At 39.3% G+C, this 12,496-nt stretch overlaps 1 protein-coding gene across 2 annotated transcripts in view; it reads right to left on the bottom strand.

The window, feature by feature from the left end:
- Positions 1-10,723, bottom strand: part of CACNA2D1 (calcium voltage-gated channel auxiliary subunit alpha2delta 1) — a 394,502-nt gene extending 383,779 nt beyond the window's left edge. For both annotated transcript variants that reach the window (XM_051621668.1, XM_051620850.1), the window contains exon 1: positions 10,101-10,723. In XM_051621668.1, coding sequence (XP_051477628.1) covers positions 10,101-10,195 — 95 coding nt within the window. In that variant the 5' untranslated portion in view covers positions 10,196-10,723. The remainder of the gene's footprint in view (positions 1-10,100) is intronic.
- Between the last annotated feature and the right edge of the window lie 1,773 nt (positions 10,724-12,496).

Below are 12,496 nucleotides of genomic sequence, written 5' to 3' on the forward strand. Positions count from 1 at the left end.
GTTCTTAATGTTCATGGCAAGCCAAAATAATTTCAATTAAAACAATGTTACTCTCACTTGAAAACTTAACAACCTTGGTGATTATCAAGCAATTAGTGTTTGCTAATTATCATCTTAGGCATACTACTAGTCCATAAACGGAAAGAAATTGATGCCAGACCACCTAAATTGCACTAATTATGTACATTTATGGCCACTCCTCTTACAGAAGCAGGACAACTTGCAATATGCAACACATTTATATAAGCAGGATGGCAATGGGGTATCATTCCCATTTTAGAAATGGGAACAGAAGCAATAAAACCAGCAGTAGCCAGTGCTGCAAAAGAAGCAGGTAGTAGATCAGGTTAATAAACTCAAGTGTCACAAGCCTTTGGCTAGTATTGTCCCAACCTACTGCCTCTAGTTTAATTAGAAAGCACAAAATATTTGCAGTACAAATTTCAGATAAACTGGACATCTACAGTGCCAACTGATTTCAGCAGCGAGAACAACGATTTGTGATGTGGCAAAGGAGTGCAAGCAACTAGCACACAGTGTTGGCATGAGTCAGGTCTGCTGGCTTCTTTTCATGATGCTGTCTGCAGATTTTTGCTGACTCCTGTTAGTTTCTAAAAATGCTTTTAAGCTTATGTTTTACAATCTGTGTACATCCAAGAAGCAGAGATCATGAGGATTAACTTCTTCTAACTCCCCAGATCTCAAGTTACCAATAGGGGTTTTGGGGCAACCTGGTCTAGTGGAAGGTGTCCTGGTCCAGACAGGAGGGTTGGAACTGGATGATCTTTAAGGTCCCTTCCAACCCAAATGATTCAATGGGAGAAGCAGATATGATGGTAGCTTTTCTACAAAGATTCTATTTTCAAAATAAAACTTTGATAGCAAGGTAAACCAGAGGTGTTATCCATCCATGAAAGGTTTGGTCATGTAATTTTCTGACGTAAGGTGGAAATATAGCAAACACACATCTTAATAAACAAGGCTTAACAGCTTAACAACACGTTTCAGCTACAGAGGGATTTAGAGGCATTAGCTAACAAATTAATCTTGACAAAAACCCTTGGTTGACTAAATGGAAAGATGCTGCAGTTTCCTACTTCACTGAGATAAAGTAGTGTGGAAAACTAAAGGACAAAACTTAGGAAATAATGCAAGGCAGATAAAGGGAGGCAGATAATAGCAAAGATATACAATCATAAAGAGCTCAGCCAAGATACACACAATTCAGGATGTATATCATCAAAAGAAAACCAGAATATTTCTGATTAAATATAATGAAATTGAAAAGCCTATTATCCCTTCATTTTCCATTTTTTTTCCTTTTTTTCCAAAATTGGTGCCGCTGACTTCATTTATGAGACAAGTCTCAGATCAAGAAATACTTCCTGCATTAGGAAATAGACACAGAGCTGCATCAACCCTAATGAAGGGTAACTTTCCACAGAAGATGATAGTGCAAGAAAGCTCATTACTCACTCCACTCAGTTTACATCTTCTCTCACCACACATTCCTACATGTATGTCTATTCACTTTAACTTGTCTTTGGAAAAAAAATATCTAATGGACTTGTTACATCTGTATGTAAAAAGAATAGAATTACATGAGGCTAAAAGAAAATACAGACATTCAATAATGTCTGCAGGAAGTATTCTAAATACGTATTGAAGAATAGTGTACTATGAATAATATTTTATTCTAATTCAATCTACTGAAAGAAATCAGCTATATACTGCAAAAAAGCAACATCTGCATTAATGTCTGCATGTGAAACCACCACATTTCTGGATTAAACTCACAAAACAGAGTATGCACTCCCCAAGCGAAGAATATTGCATCCAAGTATAGGACTGTATTTAGGATCCACGAGTTCTGTACCAAATATACTCTTCAAATCCTCACTGGGGGATTAATTATTACTGTGAGGGTTCATTCAGTCACTTACAAAATAAACAATATTTCCCACTAGTCCACATCAGAATATCATAAATCAAAACATGCCTTTTAATGAATTGTTGAACTTACCCCTCAGCATTTTGACTAGTCTAATGGGATATTGGATCTACTTGTGTCAGAGAAAGTCACTGACCTGTAAGAGAGGGGAACAGAAAAGCAGAAACCCTAACATTGCAATTCATACCTCGAGTCATCTCTCTTTCATTACCCTACTCCTTCCTGCCCTATCAATAAACACAATTCTTCCAGCTCTGAGAGGAAAATGTTCCACTTAATAATCTTTGACGGAATACCTGTCGTGACTCAGTTTCCTCCTATGGAAGAGATTCGAATTTTTAATCTGTCAATACAAGCCAGGTGTGGCAAATTCCTACTCACTCAAAGAATGAAGAAAAATTCCCTTTTACTGGTTTGTTTAAGACTACATTGGTGCAGAAAGAAAAATGTAGCACGATATTAAAAGTGACAATTGAGAAAAATGGCATGCCTTGGTTTAGGCCTTAGTCCTGCCACCCTTACTCAGAGAACTTATATAACTTTGTTTTTATGCCTCCTTGAAAGGTTATTTAGTCCAAGCTTAACAAAATATAATAAAAATCCCAGTAAAGATAAGGAAGGGAAAGATTATCTTGCTGGAGAACATTTTAAACTACAGACCAGCCTAGTTGGGAGCTGCACAGAGGAAACAGGAGCACTTGAATTAGAAAGTTGTTTAGTTGAACTGTTTAGCTTTCCTCCATTTAATAAAAATTAACATAAGCTATCATCTAATTGCTACAAAAACTAGACTGTGGACTCAGCAACTCCTTTGTGCTCTTATTTACTTCACAAATCAGGTCAGAAGTGAAGTAGAATTTATTGTAACAGATAAATTTGAGAGTCTTTGCTCATAAACTTCAACTGAAGCTTTATATGCATGAGGGCTGAAAGAAGGATCACTGATTCAACATAAACTCTGTGTGAAAGATCATTATCGCTTTGCAAAAAATTATTCTTAGCTGATATGATCCATAGGACATGTTTTTCGTGGGTTTTTTAATCCTCTTCTTTCTGCATTCAACTTTCATGGCTCTGGAGAAACAGGAAATTTCAAAAATGAAAAATGCTTAAATCTCAATGCAGAAAATCTGTTACAAAGTCAGACTATAGTTTTTGTCCTGGCCAACTCTCAACTGACAGGAAGTGAGAATGTAATTTAAAAAGAGGGTTAAAAATCCAATAAAACATTTTTTTTTTAAAAATAGTCAGCAATATTATAACTTCACATTCATATTCAATGGGTATTTCAGCCCTGCCTCAGATTTTAAAAAAAAAAAAGTCTGATTTTGAATTACTGTAATTAACTGTAAAAGCTTGCTGATTTGTTGATGCAAAATAATGTCAATCTTTTTTATAAACTTGTTAGAATCTTGGTAAATAAATGGCAAAACTTTTACAAGGAACAGAAATTCAGCTCTTTGTCACCCGTTTGCTCTTGGCGCATGAAGAAAGGTGTTGTAAGGAGGGACATAAGCAAAAGGCCAAGGCCTTTCCCTGACATCATTAGTGTGACACTAGCAAACAGTGAGGCATAGACTTGTCACAGTATGCTTCTGGAACAGGGAGTGTATTCTACATTTCACCCTGAAAACAATCCGTTTCAGGGTAAAATTTTCAAGAGAAAGGAAGGTGTGAAATTTTGAGTTTTCTTAGAAGCAGAATAGTCAAAAATAGTTTGAAAAGCACTGGAGAAGGAAAAGACAAATCCCTTTTGGGCTGACTAGCTGCAGGCATATGCCATTAATTTTTAGCTATTAAAAACAACTGAGGCATATTTTTAAAATCTTCAATCTTAAACTGAGTATTTTTTTCTGGGAATATTGACAGGATTTTTTAATTTTAGCAGCAGAGTTTGGCCCTAAATTGAGAATATCCAATCCATGAACATCACTGTAGTATAAACTCACTTGATAGTGATTTCACTTATCAGTGTTATATATTTACACCTGAAACATAAGCCACTCCTGCATCACTACCATGTGCATTACACAGTACTGCTTGACATAAAAATAATATTCCGCAAACAGTATTGATTCCAGTTCTCCTTTACTATCGAGCATCAGGAGGGAAAGAAGAATCACAACACTCTGTACCAGCAATGACCAATTTGCTACAGGAATCAATGGCACAATGGATGCATGATCCAGCTCATGCGCTGGTCCTACAGAACAGCGCATTGCCCAGTATATGAGAAAAGCTGGGTTGGATCAGGTTATTCAACAGATGCAACAAGAAAAATAAATCAGAGCTGTAATCTGAAATGCAAACATTTAAGTATTCATTAATGACTGTTTGTAGCAGCTGTAGATGGAATGAAAAAGCTCATGCAGGAATGGGCTAAGAGTGACCTAAGATACAACACGCAGGCATTGCCTAGCGGTGGGAGCAGAAATGCAATTATTTTGTACTCAAGTTCTGTGGATTTTCAAGGTGCTAGAGATGTTTTACCTGCACACTGAGGGCACTGAGCTGTCCTTCTTTCAAAAAGTCTGATTCAGCATTCATAAAAGGCATACATAAAGGATGTCATCTGGCATTACCAAATTATAGCTGTGGACCAACAATTTTATTCCAGTGTTATGTTCTGGTAAAACTTTTTTTTTCCTGCTAAAGCAGATACTTTAACAAGGCACCAAAACCCAGCATTTTCTGTAGTCCGTGAGATCATCTTTTGTCACTAAGGGCTTTATAAGCACTCTAAGCACAACATGCATCCCAAGCATACAGGGATCAAAAGCTCTTCTGTTGCTGCAAAGAAGTACAAAACAGTCTGGGGCCCAATTCTGCTTCTACTACGTTCAACAACAGAGAGAATAAGTGGTTTTTATCTTAAACTACTGAAGTGCTCCTAAACTGCAACCCCTGGTTTAAGTCAAACATGGGTCTAGAAGATAATACTACCTTGGGTAAAGGATTCTCATAGAAGGGAAGAATAAAGGCGTAAGTATGTCAGATCACAGTTATCAATGAGCAAATATAGCCTATTTTGTTTCTTTGTTACAAAAGATTGAAGTGATAATAACTTGACTGTGCTTCCATCAATTTAAAATTCTCTGCTAGATAAATATTTTTAAGATCTGTACAACAGGCCTTCTATTTAACAATGAATACGTTTCAGACTAATGTGCTGCCAAGCTCCAGCTCTCTTTCTAGCAGCTGAATTCTTGGATAAAATCATTTTGCAGGGTATGAGCAATGCAGTTCTGAAAATAGCATCACTGCAAAATGAAAGATGGCAAGAACCTCCATAATACTGATTTATTTCAATTAAATTTTGTCTCTTATGATCAGTATCTATTTTCACACTTCCAGCTGAATTTTCATACTTAATAAAATGTAAATCTACAGAATTTGTTAATTTTAAGGCCCCAGCATAATTGTCTAAAAGGGATAAAGAAAAAAAAAAATCTCCATTCACAATTTACATCATAAGACATGTAAAACACAAAAATGCTCTGTAGAACCAAATAATTTGCATTTATCACCACCACTTACACAGAGACTCACGCAAAGAAACCAACACCAATCAACAAATCGTTTCCCACTTATCCTTAAGTATGTTTCTACTAGAAGATGAGATTGGAGTTATACTTTTTAAAATACCAGTAGGTTTACATCTTGCATAATGTTCAGCTTTCAGACATGTGCTGCTGAGAAAACACTAAGAGGTGTTATTGCACTTCCCTGATTCTAAGTAGATTATATCTTTTGGCTTTCTTTCCAATTCCCTGACACAAAGGCATACTTCAGCTGATTTTTTTTTTTTTTCCTAATAATGAAGATTTTTAAATAGATTGGAAAATACAATTGAGAAGAAGCCTGGCATTTTACAATCCATTAATGCAGCTGTCTTATCTAATTAACATCAGCAATAAAACTGGCATTCTTCTATCACAGATTTTATGCTAAAAATGGGGTTATATGTATATGAAAGGTGTCAAAATCCCAAAGTCTGACAGTAGAAACAGATGAAAAGAATGCAACAGAAATATCTTCTATCTACATTCAGTCCCAGATTTTCTATAGAAAGCGACGCTGTGTACCAAGCTCAGCTACATTCTCAGCAAGACCTACACTTGTTCTGTGCAGAAACCAAAAATATGAATGTCCCAGTTGTGCAAGCTTTAATTCATATGACTCATTTAGACTTCCCCAGGTTGTCCTAATGACACCAAAACAGTAAGGATGATTCATGCAAATGAAAAACAGGAATACACAACTTCTTTTCTAAGTATTTCCTGCCAGCATACACATATATGTATGTACATATGCATATGATCTTTATCCTCTGTATATTATTTTTATCCTCAGATGTTTACACTTATGTATCTAAGCATCAGATCTGTCTTGAATATAATATGTAATTTAATCTCTACATACAGAACAGGTGACTGAGAAGGAAAAAAGACAAATGAAGGAGAGAAAATGAGTGGAGGAGGAAAATAAGAGAAAATAAAATAAAAACAGACCTTCAGAATTATATAATTATCAAAATAGTACCATTGATATTGAAAGGCTTCATCTGTAGTTCTATCAAAATTAAATTATGCATTTTGGTTTTTGGTTGTTTTTTTCTTTTTTAATCAGTAGCAGTAGGTATATCTTTATACCATACAGTAATCACTATCTTTAAAAATATCAACACTGCTAAGACACACTCTATCAACAGTGTACTTAAGGATTGCAACATATTTTTAAACTCAAAGACTATCTGTTCTGATGCAGTATAGAAAAAATAATAGAAATAGAGTGAGTCCTGTGCTACCTTTATCAGGAAACATATGAACTACACTTATTTAATAGCATTTTTTTTCTCAAATCTTTATAGATGTGGATGATAAATGAATATATATATATATGGTTTAAAAAAAAAGAATTGTTTGTGTACTGTGTCAGCAGTAGTGTGGTTATAGTGACAGGAGTTCTATATACAACATTATTCTCATATAAGTGCAAAATACCTACTGTCCTGGGTGTATAATTGAAGTGTTTGCAGTTGCTATGCTAAAAGTAGGAGCATGATACCCTGTATCAACACATAATAGATCCCTAATACATGATATAATGGAAATTATACATTTTAATGAAACCAAATATGTATTAATCAGTAGCTAAGCCTTACAGCTAAAGATCAAGACATAATTATTGCAATAGTTCATTAAAGAAAAGTGTTCAATATGTGTGCTGAAATATATACAACACAGGAAACAACAAATGCTGCTATCCCACCTACTCAGGTTTTCAATGAAAAATTAAGTCTTCCATTTCATACAGCAAAATCTTTCATTTGAAATTGTCTATACATTGCTGGGTAAATATATCAGACCCTTTTTGGCTTGCCAGAGAAGTAAAATTAATCAAATGACCAAGGTTCTATCAAATAGGCATTCCTTAAACCTTCAGCATTTTTTACGAAAAAGGTTTCACAACTGTGTATGACTGTGTTGGTGTTAAGGGCTTCTGAATGTTTTAGTAAAAGCACATGTTAAAATCTTTACTGATGCAGAAGGAACAGATGACTGAAGGAAAAGTGGTTGTACAATTATGACTTGTTGATGAAATCATGAACTATATAGCCCTGAATATTCACATTTTTCATATAACAGTTAGAAAATGCTGCTTCCTAAGAACAGCTTATTAATTAAGAGAAAAAGAGACTGAAATAATGGGGAGAAAGCAGGTAGCTAAGAACACAATATCAGCAAACCTTCAGTTCTTCAATTATTAATATTCTTTCTTTCCTTTATTCTCTTCTCCTGGGGACTTTTTTTCCTATTTTTAATATTCTTAAAATATAAAATCTTTCACATTAAGGCTATTTGCATCACTTCTCATTGTTCTTCCCTGTTTGTAATCTCTAGTAGGAAACAGAACACTGCTAACTGACAAGTCTTAAGAAAGAATTCAGAAAGTGTTTTCTCTTTCACCTGTTACACGATTACTTTTTGCAAAGCAGCTCTCCCAACATCAACCTGTTGTACTGTCTTCTAAACGAACCAAGCCTTAAATGCACTTTGATTTAAAAGGCAAAACATGACTATGAAGAATGGACAGGCAGTATAGATTGTTTCTACAATATTTCAGTGGAATAATATTGAGAAAAAAAAGAAAGCAAACAGCAAGCAGATCATGTAGAACACAGAAATGCTATTGACTAACATAATATTCTGAATTACTTAATCATAGGCATAGTTATAATTAAAGGATATGATATGATTGATATAATACGCTTCCCTGCTGACAATTTCTATTATCATGACTGGCAGCAAAGGTAAATTCTGAAGGGAATTAGCAAACATGGACAGAGGGACAAAAACTGTTTTAAGGAAATAATCACATAATGTTATGCTAAAAAGTGATCTAGATTTCTGATTGAAATTATATAATAATCTTTTTATATAATATTATTTTAATTTCACTAGATTCCATATTTATTTCCCTTTAAAAACTAGAAAAAATTATGTAGAAGAAATTGTAATTGTTGTGGATGACAATCTTTTCAGTTCAAAAAGAAACAGTAAATACAGGATCTCAGACACAAGAAAAGCACTTTCTGAAACAGCCCTGGCTTTGTACTTTGTCACTCTAGCTTCTATATGGCACATCTTTATAAATGTAACAAGAGAATATTTTAAAAGATAATTCTTCCTTCAATTAAAGGCTATATTTATTCGACTTGGAAGATATTAAGTGGTTATTTTACACTTATCTTTTTATTCCTTTCTTTCATTTATCAATGCAAGCATCCCTTTTAGTCTTTCATAATGGAACCGATACTCAGAACTGAATCCAATTATAACAACCTACCAGCAGTACTAATTGGTGAAAACGCCTTGCTGGTAATTGCTGTAAACTCATCCCTCTGCACAGGATGAACGAAGGCAATAAATTCTACCCAGCGTTAAACAATAGGGAAGACTGCCATTCGCACTGCTATTCTTATGTAAAATGCATTAAAGTGAGTCATCCACTTAAAAGTTACCTACTGGTAGCTTTAACCCAGATTCAGGGACCGAGGTAAGTGCTTCCAAAAAAAAAAATAAAAAAATCAGAATATTAAAATAGTAAGGTGGGGAAGAAAAAGGAAGAAAATGTCATTAATCCACAGTGTTTTGTTCTGGGGCTTTCTGTTCCGATCTGTAGGCGAATCTCATATACGATGTGTAGGGTTATTTTTGCCTTTCTTTTATTGCATGCTTTCATTATGTGATCTTCACACTGGTCTGGGAAACACTTCCATGCTAATAAGCATTTTGTGCTTTACAAATTCCTATCTTTACGCCCACGCCAAATATAAAGCTGCTTGCACCGAGGGCATCCATCAGCTCTCGCAAAGGTGATTTTTGAGGAGTAACGATTTGCAAGGCCAAGGCTGAAGAAAACAGTTCTTTAGTTGTGCAGCTTTAAGCGTGCTAAAACCCCTCCGGGGTGGCACATGGGTGCGTACACCCCCCACCCCCATCCCCAACAACCGCGGGCAGAAAACAAACCCCGCGACTGTCAGAATATCCGCGCTGAGCGCTGGAACACATCCAGGTAGGAGTGAGCTATAAAGCACAGGCTCCAAACTCACAGCAATGCTCGTCTGCCTGTTTCACATGCCTGCCGCAGAAAGGCAAGGGAATCTGTCTTTTGCCTGAATTCTGATAAAATTGCGAAAGTTTTAATTAAAAAAAAGCCACAACAAAACCCAATGTTAAAACTCCAGCCAGGCTGAAATAACCTTTGTGGGTGGAGGGGGCGGGCTCTGTGTAACTCGAAACTTTCCTCTCAGCACGGCTGAACTGCCGGGTGTATATATTTAGAGCTGGGATCCGCTTTGGAGCGGGGCTGTGAGGCAAACCCTTTACCTCAAAAGCACCGCCGCCGGCCGTGACCGGGCCACTCTCCCCGCCTCCCGGCGACCGCCCTGGGGGCACCCTCTGCTACCGTTACTCTTTCCCAAGCAAAAGCAGCCGAAATCCTGCTATTTCCTCTCACTCCCACTTTCCACCCGGACTTACTTTGTTTCCCTTTGTATTTTCGCTGGCGCTGCGCTCTCCCCAGCCGGGAGGTGCGTCCCGGCCGTGCCCCCCGCCCCGAACCCGCGAACCCGGCGGGGACTTACGTCGTGGCAGAAGGAAAAGGTCCCTCCGAGGAGTGGTTCATCACCAGGGACTGGAAAAGTGTCAGGCTAAAGACTAGCAGCCAGCCAGCAGCCATCTTCCTGATCGAAGATCGATGCCCCTTCCCCAAGTCGGCGAGACGGCAGTAATAATAAATTCAATTATAGTGTGTGTGGTGGTGTGGGGGGGCTGTTGTTTTTTAAAGCCTCCTCCGCTCCCCCCCACCCGCCCCCTCGCAGGAGGCGCAGCCCAGAGATGTGCGGAGAAGCGGGAGCGCGGCCGAGGGTGGGGAGGAGGAGGAGAAACGATGGAGATCTGTGGGTGGAGAGGGGGAAGAGAAATAGAGAAGAGCGAGCGAGAGAGATAGAGATACTCTACTCTGCTACTCCACCAGCAGCTCCAGCTTCATCTGATCCGCCGCCATCAGGGCTACTTTTGTAACAGATCTCCGCTCACTCGTGTATGCGTGTGTGTGTCCTTCCCTGATTTATTCCCCTGATTGCAGAGCAGAAAGAGGAGGAGTAGAGAGGCAGGCGGGTAGGGGCTCGTGAAGGAGGCAAGAAGAGGAGAGAGTTGGGAGACGGGCAGATCGCTCCCGGCGCCTGCCTTCCCTGCCGGCAGCGGGGGAAAGTCGGGGCGGGGAGCGGGGGAGGGCGCGGGCCCTGTGGCTGCCGGGCTCCTTACAAGGCAGCCGAGGAACTCCCCGGGCTGGGCTGGGCCGGGCCGGGCCGCCTCCGGCGCCCGCCGGGTCTGCGTGCCGCACCTCCCCGCGCCCCCACGCTATTTTTAAAACCGCTTCGTGCCTTATTTTAATTTCTCCACCCCCCTCCTCCCTTCTGAGCAGCAGCCTCGCAGAGCCCGTGTGCCACCACTGTGGGCTGCATTTATTTATGTATTTATATACGACTATATAAACTTCGCTCTTGCCCCTGCTGGCTGTAGAAGCGCTTCTCAGCACCGAGGGGCCGGCGCGGTGCGGTGCCGCTCGCGCAGCTGCTGTGCGCCCGCGGAGGGCTGCCCCGCGGAGCTGGCCCGGCGGAGCAGCGCGGCCCCCTCTGCCCTCCGCGGGATCCGGTCCCCAGCGGGTCCTCGAGGCAGTTCTGGAAGCGGGGCCGTGAGGGCACGGCTGGGAGTCCTCAGGCTACATCCCCGCCCCAAACGCATCTCTAGCCTAGATACGCATTTCAGATTCCTTTGCAAATTCCCTCTCCCGTCTTTTATTTTACCCATGTTCGCGTATGCCAGACGGTGGCAACTGTGCATTCTCTGTACAAATGGAGAAAGTATTCCAGGGAAACATTTCTTAGCTTATTTACTAAAGTAGTTGAAAGTTCGGTGCTAATTTTTATTTTCTTTTCAATACGTGTGGGGGGGTTTATTCTTACTTTCTTTTTCTATGTTCATTTTATTTTGTTAGGTATAACTATCCAATTCTATTTGTATATATTTAATTAGTCCAACAGGTGAAAATGAAACAGCAGACCCAGTTTTTATGTTGTCTTCACGTCCTTTGTATTTAAGGGTCACATTAACTTGAAAGTATTACTCATAACAATTTCTGTAAATCAGAAAAGTGCTCATCTCTATTTTAAAGGTGGCAGAAGGACCAAAACTGAGATTCACAAATGAAGAATTGTGTGTTCATATTGCCTAGGCTCCAAGCCAGCAGGGTATTTTAGTTGCAATCTGTAAAGCATGTAGTCACTCATCAACATTGTTTCTGGATTGGAGCTGGCACTTCGGAGCTGGTGGGAAGAACTCCCAGTTGTCTTCACCTATCCACCTACCTGTAGGCACGTAGGATTGAGGGTTTGGATGCAAGTCTGAATAGCAATTTCTAAAATGATACTGCAGCCTGTAGACTCAAACAGTCCGATAAATACCTATAGCCCAGCTTCTGTAGGTCTCCACAGGCTTTCTAGTTCTGCTGTATCAAGTGATGGCACTTCAGATACTCAGCTATTCCTGCTCATCTGAGCACCTCTGCGTTCCTACAGTGCTATAAATGTGCCGATGGCCTCTGCTGCAAGGTGTGATGGGATACTGCAGAGTCGTGGGCATGTGACACACAGGTACTGCTTCACATAAGATTTATCAAGAAGAGGAGATACTGTGACTGGAGTGAAGGGTTGGAGAAGTACACAGAGGAAAGGGGCTGGAAATGTGTAACTATTCAGGTTGCACAAGTTCATGTCAGCGTGCTTTCCTAGAGGGTAATTTAAGGCATCTCCTCACTCTTGGGAATGCCCACTGTTAGAGGGATAGCATTAGCTGGTATCTGGAGGGCAACAATTCAGTTATTATCATGAATATTCTCCAAAAAACACTTGTTCTGCTCCTTGGTCAGACTGAAGGTTGGCACGAGTTTGTGCCTGAGCTGAGCTGAGATCCTCAAACC

This window comes from Apus apus, chromosome 1, assembly GCF_020740795.1.
Source record: "Apus apus isolate bApuApu2 chromosome 1, bApuApu2.pri.cur, whole genome shotgun sequence".
NCBI classification, from domain to species: domain Eukaryota; kingdom Metazoa; phylum Chordata; class Aves; order Apodiformes; family Apodidae; genus Apus; species Apus apus.